Raw genomic sequence first — 25,199 nt, 5'->3', positions numbered from 1 at the left:
GTCTTATTGTTTGTCTGTTTGTTTGTCTGCACAGAATTTTAGTATTTTTCTCTACAACCGCTTGTCGGATTGACAAGAAATTTTCACCAGAGGAGCGACTACGCATGGAGAATGGATTGTTGAAACTATGACGTTATAGCTCATGCGGTGTCGCAGCCATGATGGGAAAAAGGAAAAACTTTGGACCTCAGTATTTCCAGAACTGCACCAAGTAAAAAATTTAAATTTGCCACATGGCAAATACTCCTCCGTGGGGAATGAGTGAGATTTGATTTTGATGGCATAGGTCCCTTCATGATGACGTCATAAATGCATGCGTAAACACTACATTCGATCAGTATGAAAATTTTTGTGGGTCACCGAGGAATAAATTTGTCCACAGAAAAAGAATTGATGTCGTCAGTCATGTGGTTCAGCAGCCATATTGTTTTTTGTTTTTTTAAACATTCAAAAATCTTCTGTGAAATGGCTTAACAGATCGAGGCGAAACTTTACAGGTATGACCGCCTATCCACGAGGAACAAAATGTTCACACCTCTGATGTCATAGGTCAACTGGTTTGGCAGCAATGTTGGATTTATCTTAAAACTTTTCAAAATGCTATCCAGAACAGCTCGTCAGATCGAGGGGAACTTCACACACATGTTCCCCAAGCTTTGGGGATACCAGGGTGTTCTCAAATAATTGATAGGTCACATGGTCTGGCAGCCGTTTTGGATTGAGCAGAAATCTTTCAAAAAATTATTTCTCTTGAACCTCTTCAATTGATCGATGTGAAACTACAATTATGATTTATTAGTGATGGGGAACACAGATTTACATTTCAACTTCTTCGGATGCAAGGTCTGTCAGGCAAAATTATGATTTTTTTTTTTATATTGGTTATTTTTTATTTTTTTGAATAAGGCTCACTTGACTTGGTTGTGCCTGGATGGGTTTGAGGGTGGAGAAGTAGTAGCTCAAACCAAAATCCTATCCAGGTGCCTCCTGATGACTTCATATTTGCTCTTTGCTTGTTTGGGTTCCTTTTCATGACTCCAATGCAGTACTGTACCTATTTGGTCTTCTTTCATTTTACTCCCATTCTGAAATCAATTTAATAATAAAAAATGCCATGGGTCAGGGTCAAGTGTCCGATCAAAGTGGGGTTTATGAAAGTGGGACGTATTGGTACCCAGGCGTCACCGCCAGCAGTTTTTAGGTGGCAGTTCTGGTTGTGCCTATGATTAATTATGTAATACACCAGTACACAAACACCACACAAAATACATTGTAGAAAAATACACAAACACCCCTTAAAACAAGTTCTGGCGAGTGTCTGCAATCCCTGATTGCTCTTTTTCTTGTTTATTTGTGTATATTAGCAACACATGTTGGATCATTTTTGTTTTGCCGAGTAAAAACTGCTGATAAAACTGAAGCTATATCATGTAAGCAAAACTACAAAAGAGTTCGACCATATTCCACAAACAGATAGAAAAGTAGAATGCTTTAGAGACATCTCTTGTTCTCCTTTACAAGATGTATCTCATGCAGGCAGTCGTGCTATTTATCATACACTGGTGTGAAAGTTTACATTTGTGGAAAATGTTTCATAACATGATGCTGGAGATATGATTTTCGTCATCCTGAGTACTTTACCAACACCTTCCCTGCTAGTGAAGGAAGAATGACACAAGAAGGTAGCTCAAGCAATTCCAGTTCAATTGTGTACATTGCTTTAGAAACCAATTTTAGCATTATATGTGATTATAGATATGTTAATAAAGCCAGCAAAAAGGGTAAGCTTGAAAACATTACAGTTACCTATTTGGCACTGTTTCCTGAAACAAAAATGAGCTTGCAATGCTGTTTCCACAATAGTACATGCATATCCCGTGGCTGCTGGCTTTATCGCCTTAAATTGTGATTTAATCATATCAGCCAATTTTAAAATATGCGGGTTTTTTTATAACAATGTCAGCCATTAATTTGATAAGCACAGACAATGCAGGAGGTATCTTTGGCTTGGCATTCATGTTTATTTGCACAGAAAATGTTGATTTTATTTTAGTTGGCTGTTTCAAACCAGTGACTTGCTCACTCACTCACTAAACCATATACTGCAAATGTTTAGCACTTCCTAGAAATTTGGGCTAGAAAGTTGAAATTTTGTATACTGGTGTCCCTCGAAGCCACAATTCCAGGAGAACATAACAAAACTGTCTGAAAATGTCCAATGTTTGAAACTATCGGAAAACTAGTCTGAAACTGAAACTATCGAAAAAAACACAAAAAAACAGTTCCTTGGAACTTAGTTCCTGCTAAGGGTCATGTGACCAAACACAACGTCATGTGATCTAGCAAGGCCTGATCACTCCCCAAGGAAGCAGATGTTTTTAGGTTTTTTGGGCGGTATGATTTGAGAATTTGGCTGTCGATTTTTCTATTTTAAGGATGGTGTACACTGGTAGGAAGGTGGAGGATGAGATTGGGACCATACTCTGTGCAGAGCGTTGGTGCTGCTGAAGCAGTCTCCTTGGCTATTGGGTACAATCCTGGACAGGTCGCCACTCCGTCACAGGATACCAGCAAGCTGGCACTCATTTTGCCGACCTCGGAAGGATGACAGGCCGAGTTAACCCCACCTGGTATTAATTCAACAGCTGAGTGGGATTTGAACTCAGGACCCGAACTCGAACCATTAAGCCAACATCAGGCATAAGTAGGTAGGAAGGAGAAAACATTTATCATTTACAGACAGCATAAATCAGAAGGAAGTAGTGAACATTTATCGTATAGAGAGTGCATTGGTAAGTGTTACAGTGCAGTAATACCTCGCCATGCTCTGTTTCTCAACACACTTGTTTCCGTTTTAGGCTTCTTATACATTATGACAACCTCTCTTATTCACTCACTGGCTTCAGACCTCTGCCAATGCGTTCCACCCCGGTGCTGCACAATAACTGGTCTGGGCATGCTCCAGTGCATGACGCTTCCTTGAAATTCAAAGAGCTTAAATTGTATTTCACTTTTAAAGATTAACAAAAAACAGAATCACTCGGTTTTATCTTAAATGAATGTAATGTGAGCGAATCCGTATTTCATAAGATCCAAATCACGACCCAACACTACAGTTCACCTAAATTTACAATTCACTCCAGCAGCTCCCCTCCAGGTATACCATTTAACCTGATGTGTTGTCCACAGCCGACATCTGCACACACAGTACAGTTCAGTATGTCCTGCATAAACCCTGAAAAAGAAGGTGCCTTAGGATCGTTTTTTAAATTTTAACAAATAAATATTTCGGCAAACATAACAGAAATGAGGAAATGGGGAAAAGAAAGTAATGAACGTCATGTAAAGGTTTACGTGGTACCATTTCCTGTTCTTCATACCAAACTTGTTCTGAACACATCCAGTCCGTGTGCTTACAGTTTGCTCAACAAGTTAATAATATATTTTTTCCCCATTTCATTTGTGCCTGAAAGCTGAAACGTCACAGCCCAATAAAATTAAACGAAGAAAATTAATTTAAGAAAATTAAAATCATTAATCAGGACACGGGCACAACACAGGACAGCATCAGACATGGGCTGGACACATGACTCTGCTTAACCATGCCCCGGTGCACCCATGTATGCATGTATTATCATAACCTACTGATACATCGCACCGTTCAAATGAAATTGGACATTTTAAAACGTTAAAGAGCTCTGGAATTGGCACAACGCCATATTTAATGCAATCAAGAACATCGACGAGTTAGGACTGCAAACCACAACGGCGTGTGGAGGAAACTCTGGCCTGATTGTGTTCCTCGCTCCCAAGGGAGAATTGAATAGGCGATTCAAGATGTTACTGAAAACGTTGTTGAAATGGGCAGGTAGCTGGGATTTGAGGAACTTGAGAAGGAGGATGTTGATTTTTACTGTCCAGTACTGTATTGTATACACTTTTATTAATCATCACAACTGCTGTTTATTCATTAATAAGCACAACTATATCTTTAGAACTCTAATTTTGGGAAAAAATGCTGGTTTTTGACATCCTTCAGGAACGTATCTCCTATTTATAACATTATTCTAATGGGAAAACTTGTTTCGCAACAAGCCAATTCACGGTACACTCCGTTTTTCAGGAATGCATACCTAGCATATGGTGAGATATAACATATATATATATATATATATATATATATATATATATATATATATATATATATATATATCCATCCATCCATTAGGACCATACTCTGTGCAGAGCGTTGGTGCCGCCGAAGCAGTCTCCTTGGCTATTGGGAACAATCCTGGACGGGTCGCCACTCCGACACAGTATACCAGCATGCTGGCACTCATTTTGCCGACCTCGGAAGGATGACAGGCAGAGTCAACCCCACCTGGTGTTAATTCAACAGCTGAGCGGGATTTGAACTCAGGACCCCAGGATCCCAAGCCCACTACCCTAACCATTAAGCCAACACCAGGCATATATATATATATATATATATATATATATATATATATATATATATATATATATATATATATGTATATGTATATGTATATGTATATATATATATATATATATATATATATATATATATATATATATATATATGTATATATATATATATATATATATATACATATATATATATATATATATATATATATATATATATATATATATATATATATATATATATATATACATACATATATATTATTGTTGCGGATTTCGCGCCCGCCGGCGTGCTGACGGCCACGTAACTCGAATCGCGGCACGTCGCCCACCGGACGGACAATCCAGTCGTGACCCTCTCGGACTAACGCCGGGAACCAGTCACGGGTGGACCTTTCGGTCTCACCGTGATCGAGCCAATCAGCCCCCGCGAGGGATAGGGTTGCTCGCCAAATTCGACCTACCTAAGTACCCACACGGAGGGTAGACCGGGCGATCGCACCTCGCGGCAGGTCGACTTCGGACACGGGCCACTTAAGCGACCCGTTCCGTACTATCGGGATAACCGAGCGGTGTTATTCGTCGACCTCGACGGTTCGATTAATTATCGGGCGTATTCAGCCCACTACCAACCCTTTACGTGAAGCGAGATGAGGATTCAAAGAAAGAAATGACGAAGCGAAGCGGGAAACAGTTCAACACAAAGCACATTTATTCGCGGCACACGGGAAGCACACATATTCAATTCCACCAAAAGCACACAGAAAAGAAAAACACAATTCAATTTACACAAAAAGCAAATGCAACAATGCAGATCTAATACCGATTACACGAGCACACGGCAACACTTATACAATTTTACTTCACAGACGGCGCCGACAACACATACCCAAAACCAAAGAAAAGAATACCCTCAAGGATGAGGCGGGCCTGAGGCCGAGACCGGGTCGGGCCTACCCGTCTGGTGATGAGACGCGGAGCGGCGATGGTGCCTCAACTCCGCGGGCCTCGCGGGCAATGTCTGGTAGGGGGAGGGAAAGGGGTACCCTTGGTCGCACTATCTCAGCGCGGGGGGAAACAGGAGGGGGTTGCTGATGCTCGGGGTATAGAGGATTTTTATTGCCCCGCGACGAGCGTCTCCACCTCGGCCAGGTCACGCTGTCGGCCTCCCTGGGGTGCAGCTCCCTGCACGACGCGAGCACCCCCTCGTCTGCCCTCGCCGCCTCTCCACAGCTCCGTCCCCTCCGTTCCGACTCCAACGCACACGACGACCAGCTCCTTCTGGCCAACTCCACCGCCCGCGAAGTCTTGACTCTCTGTTCCCTCTCGACTCTCCTACTCTCTGGACTGACGAACACGGTCGCTTTTTATCAGCCCCGTAGCTTCGCCCTCTCATCTTTGACCCCCTCCCTTCGACCTTTCACCTCGCTCCCCATTGGCCCGAGAAAAAGTGTGCGTGAATGCTTTTTGATCCATAAATTTGCATATATCGATCGCCTCCAACGCCCTGGGGCGGGGGCCACCCGCCCTCGCTCACCGATTGAACGGCAAAAAGTGGGCGTGTGTCGTTTTTGATCCGTTTTTGAAGCACAAAATCCGTGATTTTGTACACGCTGTTCGGGCGCGCGCCCTGCACGAGTCCAACACCGGTACCCACAGGCGGCACACAAGAACGGTGGCGATGCGATGGTTGCGAGGTGTGACGTGAAGGTCGTGGCGGTTGTGGTGAAGCGGCGTTGTGGTTGGTGGTTGATGTTGTGGTTGTGGTGGTAATCATGGCGGTTGGTCCAAAATAAAGATAGCAAAAGAAAACGGCTATCCTGAAGAGTCGCAGCACGCATGAATGACATGTATTCCCACTAGACAACGGGTTTGGGCCTAACTACACATGTACTTACCGAGATACCTCACCTAAGGGACCTGAATGGTGGTTTGCGAATTTGGTAACCACAACAATATATACACATATATATATATATATATATATATATATATATATATATATATATATATATATATATATATATACATATATACACATATATATACATATATACACATACATATATATATATATATATATATATATATATATATATATATATATATATATATATATATATATATATATACACATGTATATGTATGCATACACATGTATATGTATGTTGTTGTTCGTCTTTCGGCTGTTCCCGTTAGGGGTCGCCACAGCGGATTATCCGTTATGATCCGCATACTGATTTGGCACAAGTTTTATGCCGGATGCCCTTCCTGACGCAACCCTGGTCGCCTCTTAAGACACACGGATAAGGATTGGGTTTCGCCATGATTTCGGGCTGCCCTACACCCTCTCATAGTGCGGCCCAGTGCAGAGCTCCCGTCCTCAAGCGATCCTCCAACCCAAGCCTCTGAGTAGTCGGATTACAGGCGCACGCTACTACGCCCGGTATATACATGTATATGTATGTATATATAGTTCAAGTCCTTTATTGCAGTTTTTTACATGTACAATCATTCGTCATCACCTTATCTCCATTGGCACAAAGTGCAAAATAAATCACATTAATAATAATAATAATAATTATTATTATTAATATTATAAGGCACCCTGGTGATAATGAACCTTCATTAATAATGATCACGTCATTTAGAATGTTTCAGTCAATGAATATTCACCTTGTCATAATGATCCACGTCACTGAAAAACCTGGATATAATGATCACTTTGTCCTGGCAAGTTGAACGCAAGCACAAGGCCCTATGTTAGAAAAAAATTACAGATGAAATTGCCAAAATTAATTATCAAAGGTATCAAAATAAACAGTAATTATATTATTCCCTGCATTTCTGCATTGTCCTGGTGGTGAAATAAACCATCCAGTGTAAATACATCTCTGCAGTTGAAGAAGGATGAAAACACTCAGCTGGGTGAGCCATGCTTGTGCCCACCATCCTTGAGCAGCTCCCTTGGAAGAATCTAGAGAAGATGCCTGAATAGACCAGGAAATGGAATATATTTCTTGAAATGGAATTTAGGTTTATTTGGAAATGGAAAAATCACTGGCTTTACAATTGGCAGCGTTTTAATAGCCTTCTGCCTGGTAGCCATGCACTACTGTATGTGATAACTGGACCACCATTGTGACGTGCCTTCAACAGGAAAAGTCTGAGAAGATCCAGCCTTTTACTTGCAAAGATATAGCTAATTATGAATGATATTGAGGATAAAAGATAAATCCTAAACGACATGGCAAGAGATTTGGGACACTCAAAAAATAAGGTGGGAACTCGGTGAGGAAATGGAGCCATGTTCTGGCAGCCAGTAGAGATGACTGCACACTCTGCACACTCGAGACCTTTAACAGGGTTTGAGTCATCATACATGATGACATTGATGAAGTGCAAGACACATATTAGTGAGGGTATTGTACAGTGGTGGATTATTTCGACAGCATCCATATAGACCCCCGAAGTGCACATGACCATATGGTTGCATGCAGTTAGGGTATGACTATGGTGGATGTCCTGTTATATATATATATATATATATATATATATATATATATATATATATATATATATATATATATATATATATATATATATATATATATATATATATATATATATATATTGTTGCGGATTCGTGCCCGCCGGTGTGCGAATGGCCACGTAACTCGAATCGCGGCACGTCGCCTACCGGACGGACAATCCCGTCGTGACCCTCTCGGACTAACGCCGGGAACTAGTCACGGGTGGGCCTTTCGGCCTCACCACGATCGTGCCAATCGGCCCCCCGCGTGGGATAGGGTTGCTCGCCACCCGACCTACCTAAGTACCCACACGGAGGGTAGACCGGGCGATCGCACCTCGCCGTAGGTCGACTTCGGACACGGGCCACTTTAAGCGACCCGTTCCGTACTATCGGGATAACCGAGCGGTGTTATCGTCAACCTCGACGGTTCGATTAATTATTGGGCGTTTTTAGCCCACGACCAACCCTTTACGTGAAGTAAGATGGAGATTCAATTAGAGAAAAGACAAAGCGAAACGGGAAAAACAGTTCAACATAAAGCACATTTATTCCGCGGCAAACGGAAAGCACACACATACAATTATACACCAAAAGCAAATGTAAAAGTGACACGACAATTCTGCACAAAAAGCAAATGTAAAAGTGACACGACAATTCTGCACAAAAAGCAAATGTAAAAGAGAAACACAATGCAGATCTACTACCGACTACCGAGCACACGGCAACACTTATACAGTTTTACTTCACAGACGGCGCCGACAACACATATACTCAAAGCAAAAGAAAAAGGGACCACCCTCAACGATGAGGGGGGCAGACAGGCCTGGGGCCGAGACCGCGTCGAGCCTACCCGTCTGGTGATGAGCCGCAAAATGGCGGTGGTGCCCCGACTCCGCGGGCCTCGCTGGCACTGCCTGGAAATGGGGTGGGAACGGGGCCCCCTTCTCACACTATCTCAGCGCGGGGGGAAACAGGAGGGGGTTGTTGATGCTCGGGGGAATGAGGATATCTCGCTGGCTCGGGTCCCGCGACGAGCGTCTCCACCGCGACCTCGGTCGCGTTACCGGCCTCCCCTCTCCGCAGCTCCCCGACTCTGACACGAGCGCCCTCTCGACTGCCTTCGCCGCCGCCGCCACCTCTCCAACTCTCCACTCTTCTCAGCTCCGTCCAACTGCTTTCTCTGACTCTTCTCTTCTCTTCTCAACTCTCCTTGACTGACTACTCCCTTTTCGGCAAGCGAACGCGGCCCTTTATAGCCCCCGGGGCTTCGCTCCTTCACCTTCGACCCTTCACCTCTGGCTGGCTCCCCATTGGACAGAGGAAAAGTGGGCGTGAATGATTTTTGATCCGCGAATCTGCATATAGCGATTATACTCCGACGCACCTGGAGGCGGGGCCAAATCGCCCCACGCTCGCTGATAGGACGGAACAGAAGTGGGCGTGAATCGTTTTTGATCCGAATTTCTTCGGAAAGGCTGGTGTTTTTGCACCCGCTGCTCGGTGCGCGCCCTGTACGAGTCCAGGATCGGTGTCCACAAGCGGCGCGGGAATGGCGGTGATGCGATGGTTGCGAGAGCGAGATGTGACGGCAAGGGTCGTGGCTGTTGTTGTGAAGCGGCGTTGCGGTTGGTGGTTGTTGTGTGATGGCTGTTGAGACGTGGTTGGTGGTGGTTGTGGTGGTAGTAATGGCGGCTGGTCCAAAATAAAGATAGTAAAAGAAAAACGGCTATCCTGAAGGGTCGCAGCCCGAATGAATGACATTTATTCCCTCTAAACAACGGGTTTGGGCCTAACTACACATATACTTACAGAGATATCTCACCTCAGGGACCTGAATGGTGGTTTGCGAATTTCTCACAACCACAACAATATATATATATATATATATATATATATATATATATATATATATATATATATATATATATATATATAAATATAAATATATATATATATATATATATATATCTAAATATATATATATATATATATATATATATATATATATAGATATATATATATATATATATATATATATATATATATATATATATATATATATATATATATATATATATATATATATATATATATATATATATTTATATATATATATATATATATATATATATATATATATATATATATATATATATATATATATATATATATATATATATATATATACTGGTGAGAAGTTTTAGAACACCCCCATTTTTCAGTTTTTACTGAAATTAAAGCAGTTCAAATCCAGTGAATAACCTGAAATGGTACAACCTCAGTGGTAAACTACCAGAGGTTAAAAAAAACAAAGTTTTGGTCACCAAAAACTGAAAAATAATGTAAATTTCAGAGTTGTTAAAAACAGGCCCTTTTCAGGGAACAAGTAATGGGTTAGCAACTGCAGCTGTTCTGCAGCAATGGAAGTAAATTAAGGCTTGAAAGTTGATGCAAACAATTCCTTCAGGTGTCCCAACTTTTGTTGATTAGTTACAAACCCTCTGTCTGTATAAAACAGTGTTGGAACAGACTGTGTTGCTACACCCTCTGGAGCATTATTTGGACAATATTGCACTGCAGGAAGTCGTATATTGTGATCATAATGGCGAGAAAAAGACAATTAACAAAGGAAGACAGACAGACCATTAAAACCTTTAAAAATGTCGGTCTTTCCTTTGAGAAATTGCAAAGTAGCCAAGGTGTCAGTGAGTACAGTTCCATACACCATCAAAAGGCACTTGGAAACTGGAGGAAACTCTGACAGGAAGAGGTCTGGCAGACCCAAAGCCACAACACAATCAGAAGACAGGTTTCTGAGAGTCAACAGCTTGTGTGAGAGGAGGCTCACAGGACAGCAGCTTCAAGCACAGCTTAACACTGGTCGAAGTAAGGAAGTCTCAGTTTCAACTGTGAAGAGAAGACTTCGAGCTGCAGGTTTGACAGGTCGAGTGGCAGTAAGAAAACCATTGCTAAGATGGCAAAATAAGAAAAAGAGGCTTGCCTGGGCCATGGACAACTGAAAACTGGAAGAAGGTCTTATGGACCAATGAATCAAAATTTGAAATCTTCTGTTCATCACACAGGGATTTTTTACGCCGTCGAGTAGGGAAAAGGATGGTTCCGCAGTGTGTGACACCAACTGTCAAACATGGAGGAGGAAGCGTGATGATCTGGGGCTCTTTTGGTGAATCCAGAGTCGGTGATTTGCACAGAGTGACTGGCACCCTGAACCAAAAGGACTACCACACCATTTTACAACACCATGCAATACCCTCTGGTCTACACCGAGTTGGTCAGGGGTTCATTCTAGAGCAAGATAACGACCCAAAACATACCTCCAGGCTGTATCAGAACTACTCGAGAAGAAAAGAGCAAGATGGTAGGCTTCAAATCATGGAATTGCCAGCAGAGTCTCCAGACTTAAACCCCATCGAGTTGGTTTGGGATGAAATGGACAAAAGGATGAAAGCAAAGCAACCTACAAGTGCAACACATTTATGGGAACTTCTGCAACAGTGTTCGGAAGAACTTTCCAAACAATATTTGATTTCCATTGCAGAAAGAATCCTGCGAGTATGTTCGGCTGTTCTATTTGCAAAAGGTGGCTACTTTGATGAGTCAAAAATTTAGATTAAATTTTTGTCAACAAAACGAATCTATGATTTCTTTGTTATGTGCAATTGTTTATTTGTTCCATGCTTTAATTTCAGAGTACATTGAAACAATAAACTACTTAAATTTCAGTAAAAACTGGAAAAATGTGGGTGTTCTAAAACTTTTGACTAGTCGAGTATCTGTATGGATATATATATATATATATATATATATATATATATATATATATATATATATATATATACATACATACAAACCAGCAAATCACACAAGGGGAGAGAGAGAGAGAGAGAGAGAGAGAGAGAGAGAGAGAGAGAGAGAGAGAGAGAGAGAGAGAGAGAGAGAGAGATATGGGGGAAGAGGTGGGGGGGAGGTGAAGAGCTGGAGGGGAAAGAGAGAGGAGGAAGGAGGAGCAAAGAGCGGTGTGGGTGCAAGGTGGGGTGGGGGAAAGGAAGACAGTGTGAGGTGAAAGGAAAGGAAGGGAAGATGAACAGACAATGTATGGTGGAGTGTTGATTTCGATTCATATGATGTCATCACAATGATTCTGCATGGAATAATAGTGAAGAAGAAAACAAAATAATGTCTGAAATCTATTTTCTGCAGGTCATACTTTAAAAACGGCCTGGAGAAAAACATCGCCTGGACATGTCCAGAGACAAACTCCCATCCAGACAAAAATACTGCCCGGACATGTTCAGAAACAAACACCACCCAGATGCATCCAGAGCCAAGCTATCCAGCGACAAACTCCCTTCTGGACATGTCTGGAGATAAACTCCCCTCTGGAAATAAACACCGGCTGGACGTGTCCAGTCACAAACTGCATTCTGGACACATCTGGAGATAAACTCCCGTCTAGACATAAAGACTACCGCGACGCATCCAGAGACAAACATCGCACTGACGTGTCTGGAGACAAATATCACCCCGATGCATCCGGAGACAAACACTGCCCTGACGCGTCTGGAGGCAAACACTGCCTGATGCGTTCAGAGACAAATACCGCCCCGACGCGTCCGGACATGAACACCGCCCTGATGCATCCAGACAAAAACACCGCCTCCACGTGTCCGGAGATAAACATCGCCCCGACGTGTCCGGAGAGAAGCACCCATCCAGACATAAACACCTCCCCGACTCGTCCGGACATAAACACCGCCCCCAATGCATCTAGACATAAGCACCACCCCGACGCGTCCAGAGACAAAAACTGCCCCGACGTGCCTGGAGACAAATACCACCCCGACGTGTTCAGAGACAAACACTGCCCCGACGTGTCCAGAGACAAACACTGCCCCGACGTGTCCAGAGACAAACACTGCCCTGACGTGTCCGGAAACAATCCATCAAAAATGGATCCATCACTCCAACCTGGATATGCTGCTTCTGCTCTCCCAACAATGGATCGACGTACTCAATGCTGGACATGAAATCAGAGCCATATCCCAAAAAATATCACGTGCTTTTGACATGGTCTGGCACCCTGCCCTGCTCAGCAAACTCTCTTCCTATGGTATTCAAGGCCATCTCCACTCATGGCTCGCAGACTTTCTCTCCTGTCGCAGTCAACGTGTGGCCCTAAATGGAGTTCTTTCATCCCCTCTTCCTGTCCAGGCTGGAGTTCCTCAAGGCAGTGTTCTGGGTCCTGTTCTTTTTCTTGTTTTCATCAATGATCTCCCCGAATCTCTGGAAAATCCTCTTTATCACTTTGCTGATGACTCCACCCTCTGTTGTAGCATCTGTCATCCCTCAGACTGGCAGGCAGCAGCTTCTTCCCTCTCTGCAGATCTGAGTAAAATCACAAACTGGTTCAACACGTGGAACATGTCTTTCAATCCGGACAAATCTCACACTCTCAATGTGTCTCTCTGAAAGGACAGTTTAGAACTCCCCCCCCCCCCATCAACTTTCTCAACAATCCTCTGGACGAAGTCTTTTCTTTCAAGCTTCTAGGTCTCACTATCTGCCATGATATTTCCTGGGAAAGCCACATTTCCAACCTGACCTCCAAAGCCAGTCGCCAACTAAGAATTCTCCATCGTGCAAAGTCCTTCATCGGCCCACCTGTACTCCTGACCAGATACAAAGCTTTTGTCCACAGCCTGATGGAGTACTGCTCTCCACTCTGGGCTGGAGCTCCTGCCTGTCACATTTCTCGGCTTCACGCAGTGGAAACCAAGGCATTTCGGATCATTGCTATCTCCCACGATGAGGCTGAGTCTTTGGGCTTCTCACTCCCTCACCACAGGCAAGTTGGTAGTCTTTCTGTCTTCTGCCATCTCCTCTCCGGTCTCACCCCCCCCCCCGCTCTGTCTGCGATTTCTCCCCACCATATTTCCGCAGGGCTCTCAAGGTCCGCCAGCAACCCCCTTCTGGTAAAATTACCAAAATCACAAATCACTGCTCACCTTCACTCTATCATTCCTATTTTTCCCCAACTTTGGAATAAACTTCCTCACTCTATTCAATCCCATTCTTCCCTCCAGGCCTTCAAAACAGCTGTTCATCACCACCTCGTCATACCCCATCCAAATCCTCGATCTTTTCTACCCCCGATAATTATCGGTATAATTATAATTATACTGCCCCCAATGCATCTGGACATAAGCACCACCCCAATGTGTCCAGAGACAAAAACTGGATTATAATCCACCCAAAACCAAAATCCACCCATTATAATCCATCCAAAAAGGATTATAATCCACCCAAACCCACGTCCTTCAAATTCCCTGCTTTTCTTCCTGAAAGTCCTTGTATTGTAATGTCCATCTTGTATTCCCCATGTTCCCCGTCCCATCCCTCTCCCTTCTACAGATCTCATAATAATATCTCTGTTCCACACTGTTTTGTCCTTGCCACTCCCGCCCCTCTTGTCTCATGCCCTCCCCCCTTGCTGTGCGTTGTGTGTGAGCTCTCATACAATCCTCGACAAGGTGTACAAAAATTTTTTTTTGGACGAAACGCCTTGAAGCTCAAATTTGTTCTGCAACTTATCATCATAAAGTCACATACCAAGTTTCAGTTGAATATGTTAAAGGGTATGAGGAACAAAGTCTGAAATAAAAAAAGGTGGGCGGATGGACAAATACATGGAGAGCATCCTATAGTCCCCTCTGGTGAAACCAGTTGGGGACTAATAAGGACAATCACATGACCCCCTTTCTTCCTCCCCCACTGGCCACATCCGCATCAATGATGCAATTTATGGGTGCTACTAGTATTTCAAAGATGTCCTCTATAACCAGCCATGGACTGCATTCTCATTCAATTGCATTCGAGAAGGGGGGGGGGGGTGGTGGGAGGAGGTAATAGAACTGCAGCATAGCAAACCAATTGTTCGACTTTTCATAAAAGCACCAAAATTGGTACATATGTTGACGAATGAATTCTGAACAAGTCTGGATAGGAAGCCACTCGAGAGTTTGCCTTGGTCAGCTTTGGCGGCCATTTCCCAAAATGGCCGCCATTCTACTTTAACAACATCGGATATCTGTCATTGTTATTCTCTTTGTAGGTTTATCAGAGGTGATAAATACTCCATGTGATGTGCATTTACAAAGGAAAACAATACAAATGTCATTTGTGTTGATTTATTATATTTCCAACCATTGTATTGGGGTAAAATGGTCATTTATATGGGAAAATCCATTTTCGCACACAGCATCAGTGACAGATTCATCGTCGTTGTATTGGCGTCGCCGACGCCAAGACTGACGTCGTCGTATTGGCGGTGATGGTAGCCCAGGCACTACCATGCGTGGATGAACTCTGGATTGCCTTTGGGACAGGCAAGAACTACCGCTACATCCCTGCCCATGAAATAGCTGCCTCCCTCGGTCCACAGAAGGCACGTGCCCTCCCTGTCTTCCACGCCATGACCGGATGTGACACGGTATCAGCATTCATGGGGCATGGGAAGAAATCTGCCTGGGCCACATGGAACTCGTTTCCAGAACTGAGAGATTCTCTTGTGACCCTGACCACCATGCCAGTCAACATCCAGGATGAAACAATGCACTGCATTGAAAGGTTTGTGGTGCTCCTCTATGACCGCACCAGTCCATATACGGACGTCAACGAGGCCAGAAAGAAACTCTTCGCTAAGAGGAACTCCGTCCAGCGCATCCCACCAACCTACGATGCTTTGGAACAGCATGTAAGAGATCAGTCTTCTAGGCTGGCTATGTCTGGGGGCAGGTCTTGGTCCCTCAACCCGTGCTTCCATCACCAACAAGCTGGGGCTGGCGGCAAACAGAGGATGGGTCCTACGAACCGCTATGGACCACACTCCCTGAGGCTTCAAAAAGCTGCTTCGAGCTGGTGTCATGCGGCTGCAAAAAAGGCGGTCGAAACCGCTGCAAATGCAAGAAGGCTAATCTGCAATGCACTGGACTGTGTGCTTGTGAAGGAGAATGCCAGTAGACAGACGCAGTAGACACAGACTGAGATATCGGCCTAGCTTAGAATGTGCAAATGCAAAGTCGCATTGCTTGTAAAAGTGTAGACTTCTTGATCCAGAGCCAGTTTACTTGAGCTCAGAAACTCATATTGTACTAGACTGATGTATGCATGTACCATGTGTCCTGGTAGAATGGTAGTAGACAGTAAACCGTAGCTGCTTCAAAGTGAAGTGTGCAATAATTTGACCACATTTTCTGAGTTTGTCATTATCACGATTTTCAGTTCCCTTTTCAAAATAGAGTAAAGTATGTAATCTATCATGAATTTTTTTTTGATTCCAAACCCATTGAATGTGATGAATATCATTTGACTCTTGTTCTCCAGGCAATAATGGGTACTTTTCAGTGAAAAGTTTCAGGAAAGCAGCAATTTACAAATCAAATAATGGCTTTTTTACTGAAAATACTGGCTCATCATATTTGAATATGCCTTCTCATGGTCAATTTACTGAATTTTACACTTTCCTTATATCTACCACCAATACAATAAGAAAATAAGAGCATATAGCCAATTTCGCTAAAGTAGCATGCCGGCCATTTTGGAAAATGGTCGCCGAAGCTGACCAAGGCACAATCTCGGGTGGCTCCATATCTAGAATTGTTCAGAATACATTATTCTACATGTGTACCAATTTTGGTGCTTTCATGCAAATTTGAACAATTGATCTGAAATATCAGACTCCGCTGCAGGACTATAACCACCCCAGGGCCTGGACCTAATAGGGGCCTGTAATTATTCCTTCAATTTTTTGTTTCATTATGGGAGTATAGTTATTAATAATTACATTGCCATGGGGAGTACTATGCTATTGCCACCCTCCCTCGTAAAAATAAACTACTGTGGGAACAATTTACATGATGATAACCGTGGTAATGACGTCATGACGTAAATGCAAACCCAATCTGGGTAAAATGAGTTATGTAAGGAATCCGCATTTAGGACTAAGTGAATAACACCCCAATTTCCCTCGGTATGCACTTCTGATGACGAAAATATCCATCCAGGTTGTTATTTTTTTTAAAGATGGAATTTCCATGTACGTGTGGAAGAGTTTCACCCATGCAAGCAAAGATCTCTTCTTCCGTAGACGACGGCACTTCCAAGTTCCAACCAATGATAGTGGAATATAATGTGACGTCAAAAAAAAATAGATTCACCAGTCTAAACGCAGTACATACTGTACACTGTACTGCAAAGTCTGTACTTATCGTAACTTATAGAAAATAAGCCATGTCTGCTTTTTACCAACACAAGTCTGGTGCTCAGAAAAGACATGGGAAGGAGCAGCAGGATAAAGAAGCACAAAAGGCTCTCGCACTCAGTTCCATGTTGGCGTAATTTATGCCAGTAGCTCTCTTCTCAAGTGACTGGGACCTACCATTCCACAAGTGATGGAAACAATTTGTGAGAAATCTCAAGGTGGTAACACTATTGATGATATAAAAGAACAATGCATTCGTAGAATTGAAAGTGAAACAGAGAGAGATGGTGGATCGTGAACACAAGGCCATGAACTCTCACAGAACATTGAGAGCAGCCTCAAATTCCAATGTGCAAACTTTGACGTCGGCCAAGTATCTGAAATTCCAACCCAGACAGAAGTAGAAAACTGTGTGAGAGGAGGCCATCGGGAGTATCCGAAAGATCACGACTATGGTCTATGGATATCCAAAAGAACCAGATCACTATGACGGAGCTCGATGAAATATTCTACAATATCTGTGTTGCTCTGAGATTTTTTTGCACTTTGCATGTGACAGTTGCATCAGCTGAATGCTCTTTCAGCAAACTAAGCCAAATTAAAAACGACATGATGAGCACAATGACGGAGGGAAGACTCAATTCATCGGCAATTCTGAGTATTGGAAGTGAATTATCATGACAAACAGACTTTGGAATAATAATTGACGAATTGACACAGAAACTTGTTTGCGATTCATATGCACAGATATCATTTTACCCACTTGTAGTTATTTGTGTTTGAACATGTAGAGTTTATTTGTGTAAATATGGGGTGTGGGGGGGGAGGGGGGAGAACAGACAATATTGAAGTTTTCTTGGTGTGTAATATAACTCATGCAAGTTAATGAAGGTCTATGAAATCGATTCAATAAATGTACGATCAGGGAGTTGCAGTGCCCATGCCAATGATGCCTGCACCTCCTGACCTCATGCTGTTGATTCGTAGTGGCTCCCTGATGTGACATGTGTCATTCTTGGTATGTTGGTGTTCATTTAAATTTGATCGTCCTTTGATGGAAAATACTTGCATTTGTAATTCAGCCTCTAAACAAGGCTGCCATAAATATTACATTAATAAACCATTTCTCTTGCTCTCGACTTCACTGATCATTCCTTCGCCCATATATGTAAATATACAGCTCTGGAAAAAATTAAGAGACCACTGCAAAATTATCAGTTTTTCTGGTTTTACTATTTATAGGTATGTGTTTGAGTAAAATGAACATTTTTGTTTTATTCTATAAACTACTGACAACATTTCTCCCAAATTCCGAATAAAAATAATCATTTCGAGCATTTATTTGCAGAAAATGACAACTGGTCAAAATAACAACAAAGATTCAGTGTTTTCAGACCTCAAATAATACAAACAAAACAAGTTCATATTCATTTTTAAACAACACAATACTAATGTTTTAACTTAGGAAGAGTTCAGAAATCAATATTTTGTGGAATAACCCTGATTTTCAATCACAGCTTTCATGCGTCTTGGCATGCTCTCCACCAATCTGTCACATTGCTGTTGGGTGACCTTATGCCACTCCTGGCGCAAACATTCAAGCAGCTCGGCTTTGTTTGATGGCTTGTGACCATCCCTCTTCCTCTTGATCACATTCCAGAGGTTTTCAATGGGGTTCAGGTCTGGAGATTGGGCTGGCCATGACAGGGTCTTGATCTGATGGTCCTCCATCCACACCTTGATTGACCTGGCTGTGTGGCATGGGGCACTGTCCTGCTGGAAATACCAATCGTCAGAGTTGGGGAACATTGTCAGAGCAGAAGGAAGCAAGTGTTCTTCCAGGACAACCTTGTACGTGCCTTGATTCATGAGTCCTTCACAAAGACAAATCTGCCCGATTCCAGCTTTTCTGAAGCACCCCCAGATCATCACCGATCCTCCACCATATTTTCACAGTGGGTGCAACACACTGTGGCTTGTAGGCCTCTCCAGATATCTGTCTAACCATTAGACGACCAGGTGTTGGGCAAAGCTGAAAATTGGACTCATCATAGAAGATGACCTTTCTGCAGTCCTCTATGGTCCAATCCTTATGGTCTTTTGCAAACCTCAGCCTGGCACTTCTTTGCTTCTCATTGATGAAGGGCTTTTTTCTTCCTTTGCACGACTTCAGCCCTGCCCCTAGGAGCCTGTTTTGAACCGTCCTCGCCATGCACTTCACCCCAGCTGCCTTTTGCCATTATATTTGTTGGTCACTTGATGTCATCGTACGGTTGTTGAGTGACATTCGAATGAGTTGGCGGTCATCCCAGTCAGTGGAAAGTCATTTTCGACCTCTGCCAGTCTGTAGCTTTGTTGTCCCCAATGTCTGCTGCTTGACCTTGTTCTTATGAACCGCCATCTTTGAAATTTTAAGGATGGAAGCAACGTGACGCTCACTGTATCCCTCTGTCAGTAAAGCCAGAATTGAACCCTTCTTTTCCTCACTCAAAACTTTTCTTTTCAACTCTTTTGGCATGGTCAATAGTTATTTTTTTGATTCCAATTACTTTTGAGGTACTACTGGCACTGTTTTTGCCATCCAGCTGGTCCTATTGCAAGAGGATACTGATGACCACAGCAGTAGTTTTTATACTTTTCCTTCTTAAATAAGATTCGGTTCAGGTGATCACCGAATCAGTACCTCACTAAGTCGAATGAAGTGTGCCTGTGTTGGAATTCAACAGACACTGGAATGGAATGGCTGCCATACATGTAGAGGTGCTGATTTTACTTTTTATTGGAGTGGTCTCTGATTTATTTCCAGAGCTGTGTATATATATATATATATATATATATATATATATATATATATATATATATATATATATATATATATATATATATATATATATATATATATATATATATATATATATATATATATATATATATATATATATATATATATATATATATATATATATATATATATATATATATATATATATATATATATATATATATATATATATATATATATATATATATATATATATATATATATATATATATATATATATATATATATATATATATATATATATATATATATATGTATATATGACTCAATTCATTGGCAATGCTGAGTATTGAAAGTGAATTATTCCGACAAACAGACTTTGGAAGTATAATTCTCGAATTTGCAAAAAAGGAAACAGAAACTTGTTTGAGATTCATTATCTCAAGTGCAATGAACAGAAGCTGGATGCTGTGCCCATCTACCAGTATGCTGGAACGTTTTCACCGACTTCGGAAGGACGACAGGCTGAGTCAACCCCACCTGGTGTTAATTCAGCAGCCAACACGGCTTGAACTCAGGACCCAAAGATCCCAAGCCAACCAGCCTAACTGCTAAGCCAAGACCAGGCTGATGCACTACATATGACTGTACATTATTGTATCCTGCTCAGTGACAGTATGTTCTCAATGCTTGTGGGGAATCATTTTATTCTCAGTATTTATTTATATATTTTGGTGGTGGGGTTGGGGTGGGGGGGAGTTTAAATATAAGGAAATTTACATTCAACAAGCAGTCCATGGAAAGCATCTGTTCATTAATATAACAGATTCAACTGTACAATACATTCAAGCTCGTACCTAATAAATGTGTTTCAACACTACCATAAAGGTCGCATTAAATCAATTTTACAAGCTGGTACTATAATATATATATATATATATATATATATATATATATATATATATATATATATATATATATATATATATATATATATATATATATATATATATATATATATATATATATATATATATATATATATATATATATATATATATATATATATATATATATATATATATATATATATATATATATATATATATATATATATATATATATATATATATATATATATATATATATATATATATATATATATATATATATATATATATATATATATATATATATATATATATATATATATATATATATATATATATATATATATATATATATATATATATATATATATATATATATATATATATATATATATATATATATATATATATATATATATATATATATATATATATATATATATATATATATATATATATATATATATATATATATATATATATATATATATATATATATATATATATATATATATATATATATATATATATATATATATATATATATATATATATATATATATATATATATATATATATATATATATATATATATATATATATATATATATATATATACATATACACACACATGTATATATATATATATATATATATATATATATATATATATATATATATATATATATATATATATATATATATATTTATATATATTCTGGGAAGGATCCTCCTTTTCTCCTTTCGTATGCATCCTGTGGCTGTTGGTTGCATCTTTGCTGGGATGTGGGAATGCAGGATTACATAATATTACATGCTCAGGTTTTATCTTAATATATTATCTCTGAAATTGGATGAAGGGGGCCCGGCACCAAGTATTGCACAGGGGCACATTCTTGCTCTTGGCTCCCTGCCTCTGTCCATCCTAAACCCCTCGAAGGTCGAATACTTTATACCAGCAATCCGCTTTGTGTGAAAAATCTCCAAATCCGGGCACACTTGCTCAACTATGCTCCTTTGTCCTTGCTTTCTTATTCTATGTCATGTCACTTTTCCCTCCAAAACTTGAAGATGGCAGTGCACCACGATCTCAGGTCATCCTCCATCCCTTCTTGTGATCTTTTTTAAAATTCACATTCACCCTCATCGTCTTCTCTCAATCTACTTGCAGGATGCCATCTTCTTTTCATTCTCCTTTCTTCCCATCCTGTTTGTTCACTTCCTCCTTGTGCCCACACGTTTCTCCACTGCCTCACTGTCAGTCCACATTCCTTTCTCTGTCACCTCACTCATCCATTATTCTATACTTTGTTGACATAAAAATATTTGGTGCAATGAACCGAAAAAGCTTTCTATTAAACCGGGAAAAAAAAATCAATTTTACAATTTCAGCGTCGCTCCACCAGAGAAAAATTAAGCGATCATGGGCTTTCAAGCTACAATGCAGTGGTTTTGTGTCAATTTAATAACCTTCTTAATTGTATCAAACAACCAAAGCATGACTGGCGACTTGGTTGGCTTCAAGTTATATTTATATGATTGCTGTAGTTTCCTTGCCATTAGAGCATCACACAATTGAAAGAGTCGTCCTCCTTCATGCAACATTCAGCCAAAGTGAGGTTGCATGTCTAGAAGATGCTTACTGATGTGCACATCTCGGCACTTGGATGTGAAGTTTGATGATGTACAGCTTCTTGCAGCAGTCTATACAAGGAGAAGCACATCCCATCACCTGTAATCCCAAGAATCTACATTTCCACCTATTGCTTGTGTTGACCGACCTTTGCCAGTGTGGTGTGGTTTTTATCTGATGCAGTAAATTTATTTACGGTGTGATTTTATCCAACACTACATTAATGGAAGTTGGCAAATGGTGGTGTGCTAACATTTCAAATTGTTCATCCAGTAGCACGAGAAGGGCACTCGTATATTGCAGCTGTAAGGCTGGGATGTCGGCCAATGTATTTACTCTGTGCTCCATATGGTGTCGCCTGTGGTGTATTCTTATTTATTGCTGTAATTTGATAAAGCACAATGAGGAAATAAGTTTTTATGGTGGCTTTTGTTTTTCTATCATGTTCCAGAAACCTGGTGGTGGCTTAACTGTCATGGTGGTTCGTCTAGGATCTGAGGGTCCTGCCTCCCAATGTGCCAAAATAACACCACACAGGTTGACCCAGTCTTACAGCAAAATAAGTACCAGCTTGCTGGTGAGAGATCAACAATAGTTGATCTGGGGTTTGCAGTGTTGTGTTCACCTACCCAAGTGGTAGAAGGCAGTGAAATAGAAGCCTTCTAGTTGGCCCTGACTTTGGTAAACACCTTACCTTATCTTTTACCATGTTGATGTTGATCTATGCACATCTCACCTGGACTTTATGAAATTATCAGGAAAGGTTCACATAGATTGATGCAGTACATATCGTCATCTTCTTGCATATGGCGTCTTACTCCCACACACGAGCAAATTCACATCAGCACGAGCAACCAGAATCGTGCTGCTACTTCATTGTGCCGAGAGGGACCAGAGCCTCATGCTTTGCTTTCAACTGCCCTCTTGTCTCTCTAGCCCCTTCTTCTCTCCTTCTCCTGCAAGCATACAAACTTCACGACTCAGCCGCTGATGCTGTGCCCCTCTACCAGTATGCTGGTACTTATTTCACTGACCTCGGAAAGATGATAGGCTGAGTCAACCCCAACTGGTATTAATTCAGCAGCCAACAGGGCTTGAACTCAGGACCCTAAGATCCCAAGCCAGCCACCCTAACCGTGACGCCAACACCAGGCTTATGCAGTACATATGACTGTAAATTATTGTGTCCTGTACAGTGACAATATGTTCTCAATGCTTGTGGGGCATCATTTTATCCACAGTATTTATTTACATATTTTGGTGGTGGGGTTTGGTGGGGGGGAGTTTCAATATAAGAAAATTTACATTCAACAAGCAGTCCATGGAAAGCATCCGCTCATTAATATAACACTTTAAACTGCACAATACATTCAAGCTCGTACCTAATAAATGTGTTTCAACACTACCATAAAGATAACGTTAAAATGATCCATTTTATTGGTCTTAAACCATACATGTGAAGTTGTTCACGTTAAATTTGGCAGAGCATAATATTATTATGCATGGATGTATTATTAATATTTATTTATTGCTTTTTCATAAGGATACATCTCATAGTGACACTTGTACATAAAATTGTATGCAGAAGAAAGACATTAGGTGATGTCAGTGTCGTTTTATACAAATTGCAAGGAACATTCATAGACAATGGACAAACGCATACACTCTTAAGACTTTGAACCTGGAATCCTGGTGTCATGAGCCATGGGTTGAAATGGATTGCAAACTGGGTTTCTGGCATCATGAGCCAGACGAACCAGTTTAAATGGATCACGAACCCACTTTACATGCTTTTATGCAAAAATGCACTATTAAGCAGAAAATACAAGCTCAGTTAAGAACATTATTAATTTATATGACAGTCCTCCAATACATCTCAAAATTGCGATAAAATGTTTACACATCAACTGAATAAGTTGGGAGAATAAGATTCTGCACAGAAAGTGAAGAAATAATTATATGTGAAGCAGCATCCATTTTATTAATACACATATTCACATCAGAAATGTCAAAATACATGAATAAACAATACGTTTAAACATCCAAATGAAAGAAGCAAACTAACAAAGCCTTAAAGGAACACTACTAAAGAACTATGCTCTTTTTAGTCTTCCAGCATGTCTCAGAATAAAATAATTGTGACAAGTTTTTATGTGTGTAGTATAACCTGCCAGACAAGGACATTACGAGACATAAGTTTACATTTGCATGTATTACATGAACAACAGTAGACAGCGACCAAATTAACACGGTGCATTGGATTTAAACCTGGGATCGCAGCATCCTGTGCAGCAAGCTATCATCAGATCGTCAAACAGGTGAACCAAACACCAAACAAGGTTTCAATACAAACTGTTGAGAAACTTGGAAATCCTGCAGCATTTAACTGAGAAACAAAAGTGAAAATAATATTTTCCTGCCGTAATTCCACTGTACATCGGAATATACAAGTAAACTTACCTTCTGTTTCACCCGCCTCACCAGTTGAAGAAAATTGTCCCATGTTGATACAGGACAAGTAGGGAGTACCAATTAATATTTTTTTTAAAGATTCAGTCTTGCAAGTCCAAAAACCTCGACACGAAGGGATTGGAAGAACGGCTTGCCAGCTGCAGAGTCTACCTTGTTCTGCG

At 40.9% G+C, this 25,199-nt stretch overlaps 1 protein-coding gene across 2 annotated transcripts in view; it reads right to left on the bottom strand.

Moving 5' to 3' along the window:
- Positions 1-25,199, bottom strand: part of LOC147035190 (uncharacterized) — a 118,925-nt gene that overhangs the window by 72,081 nt on the left and 21,645 nt on the right. Inside the window, exon 2 of one of the 2 annotated variants that reach the window (XM_085895080.1) lies at positions 25,027-25,194. The exons of the other annotated variant lie outside the window; for it this stretch is intronic. Coding sequence (XP_085751206.1) covers positions 25,027-25,194 — 168 coding nt within the window. The remainder of the gene's footprint in view (positions 1-25,026; positions 25,195-25,199) is intronic. 2 annotated transcript variants of the gene reach the window in all.

The sequence above is a fragment of the Eptatretus burgeri genome, chromosome 1 (genome assembly GCF_056783735.1).
Source record: "Eptatretus burgeri isolate ZD-2024b chromosome 1, Ebu_testis_v1, whole genome shotgun sequence".
Taxonomy (NCBI): Eukaryota; Metazoa; Chordata; class Myxini; order Myxiniformes; family Myxinidae; genus Eptatretus; species Eptatretus burgeri.
This window is presented reverse-complemented; position numbering and strand designations above follow the sequence as displayed.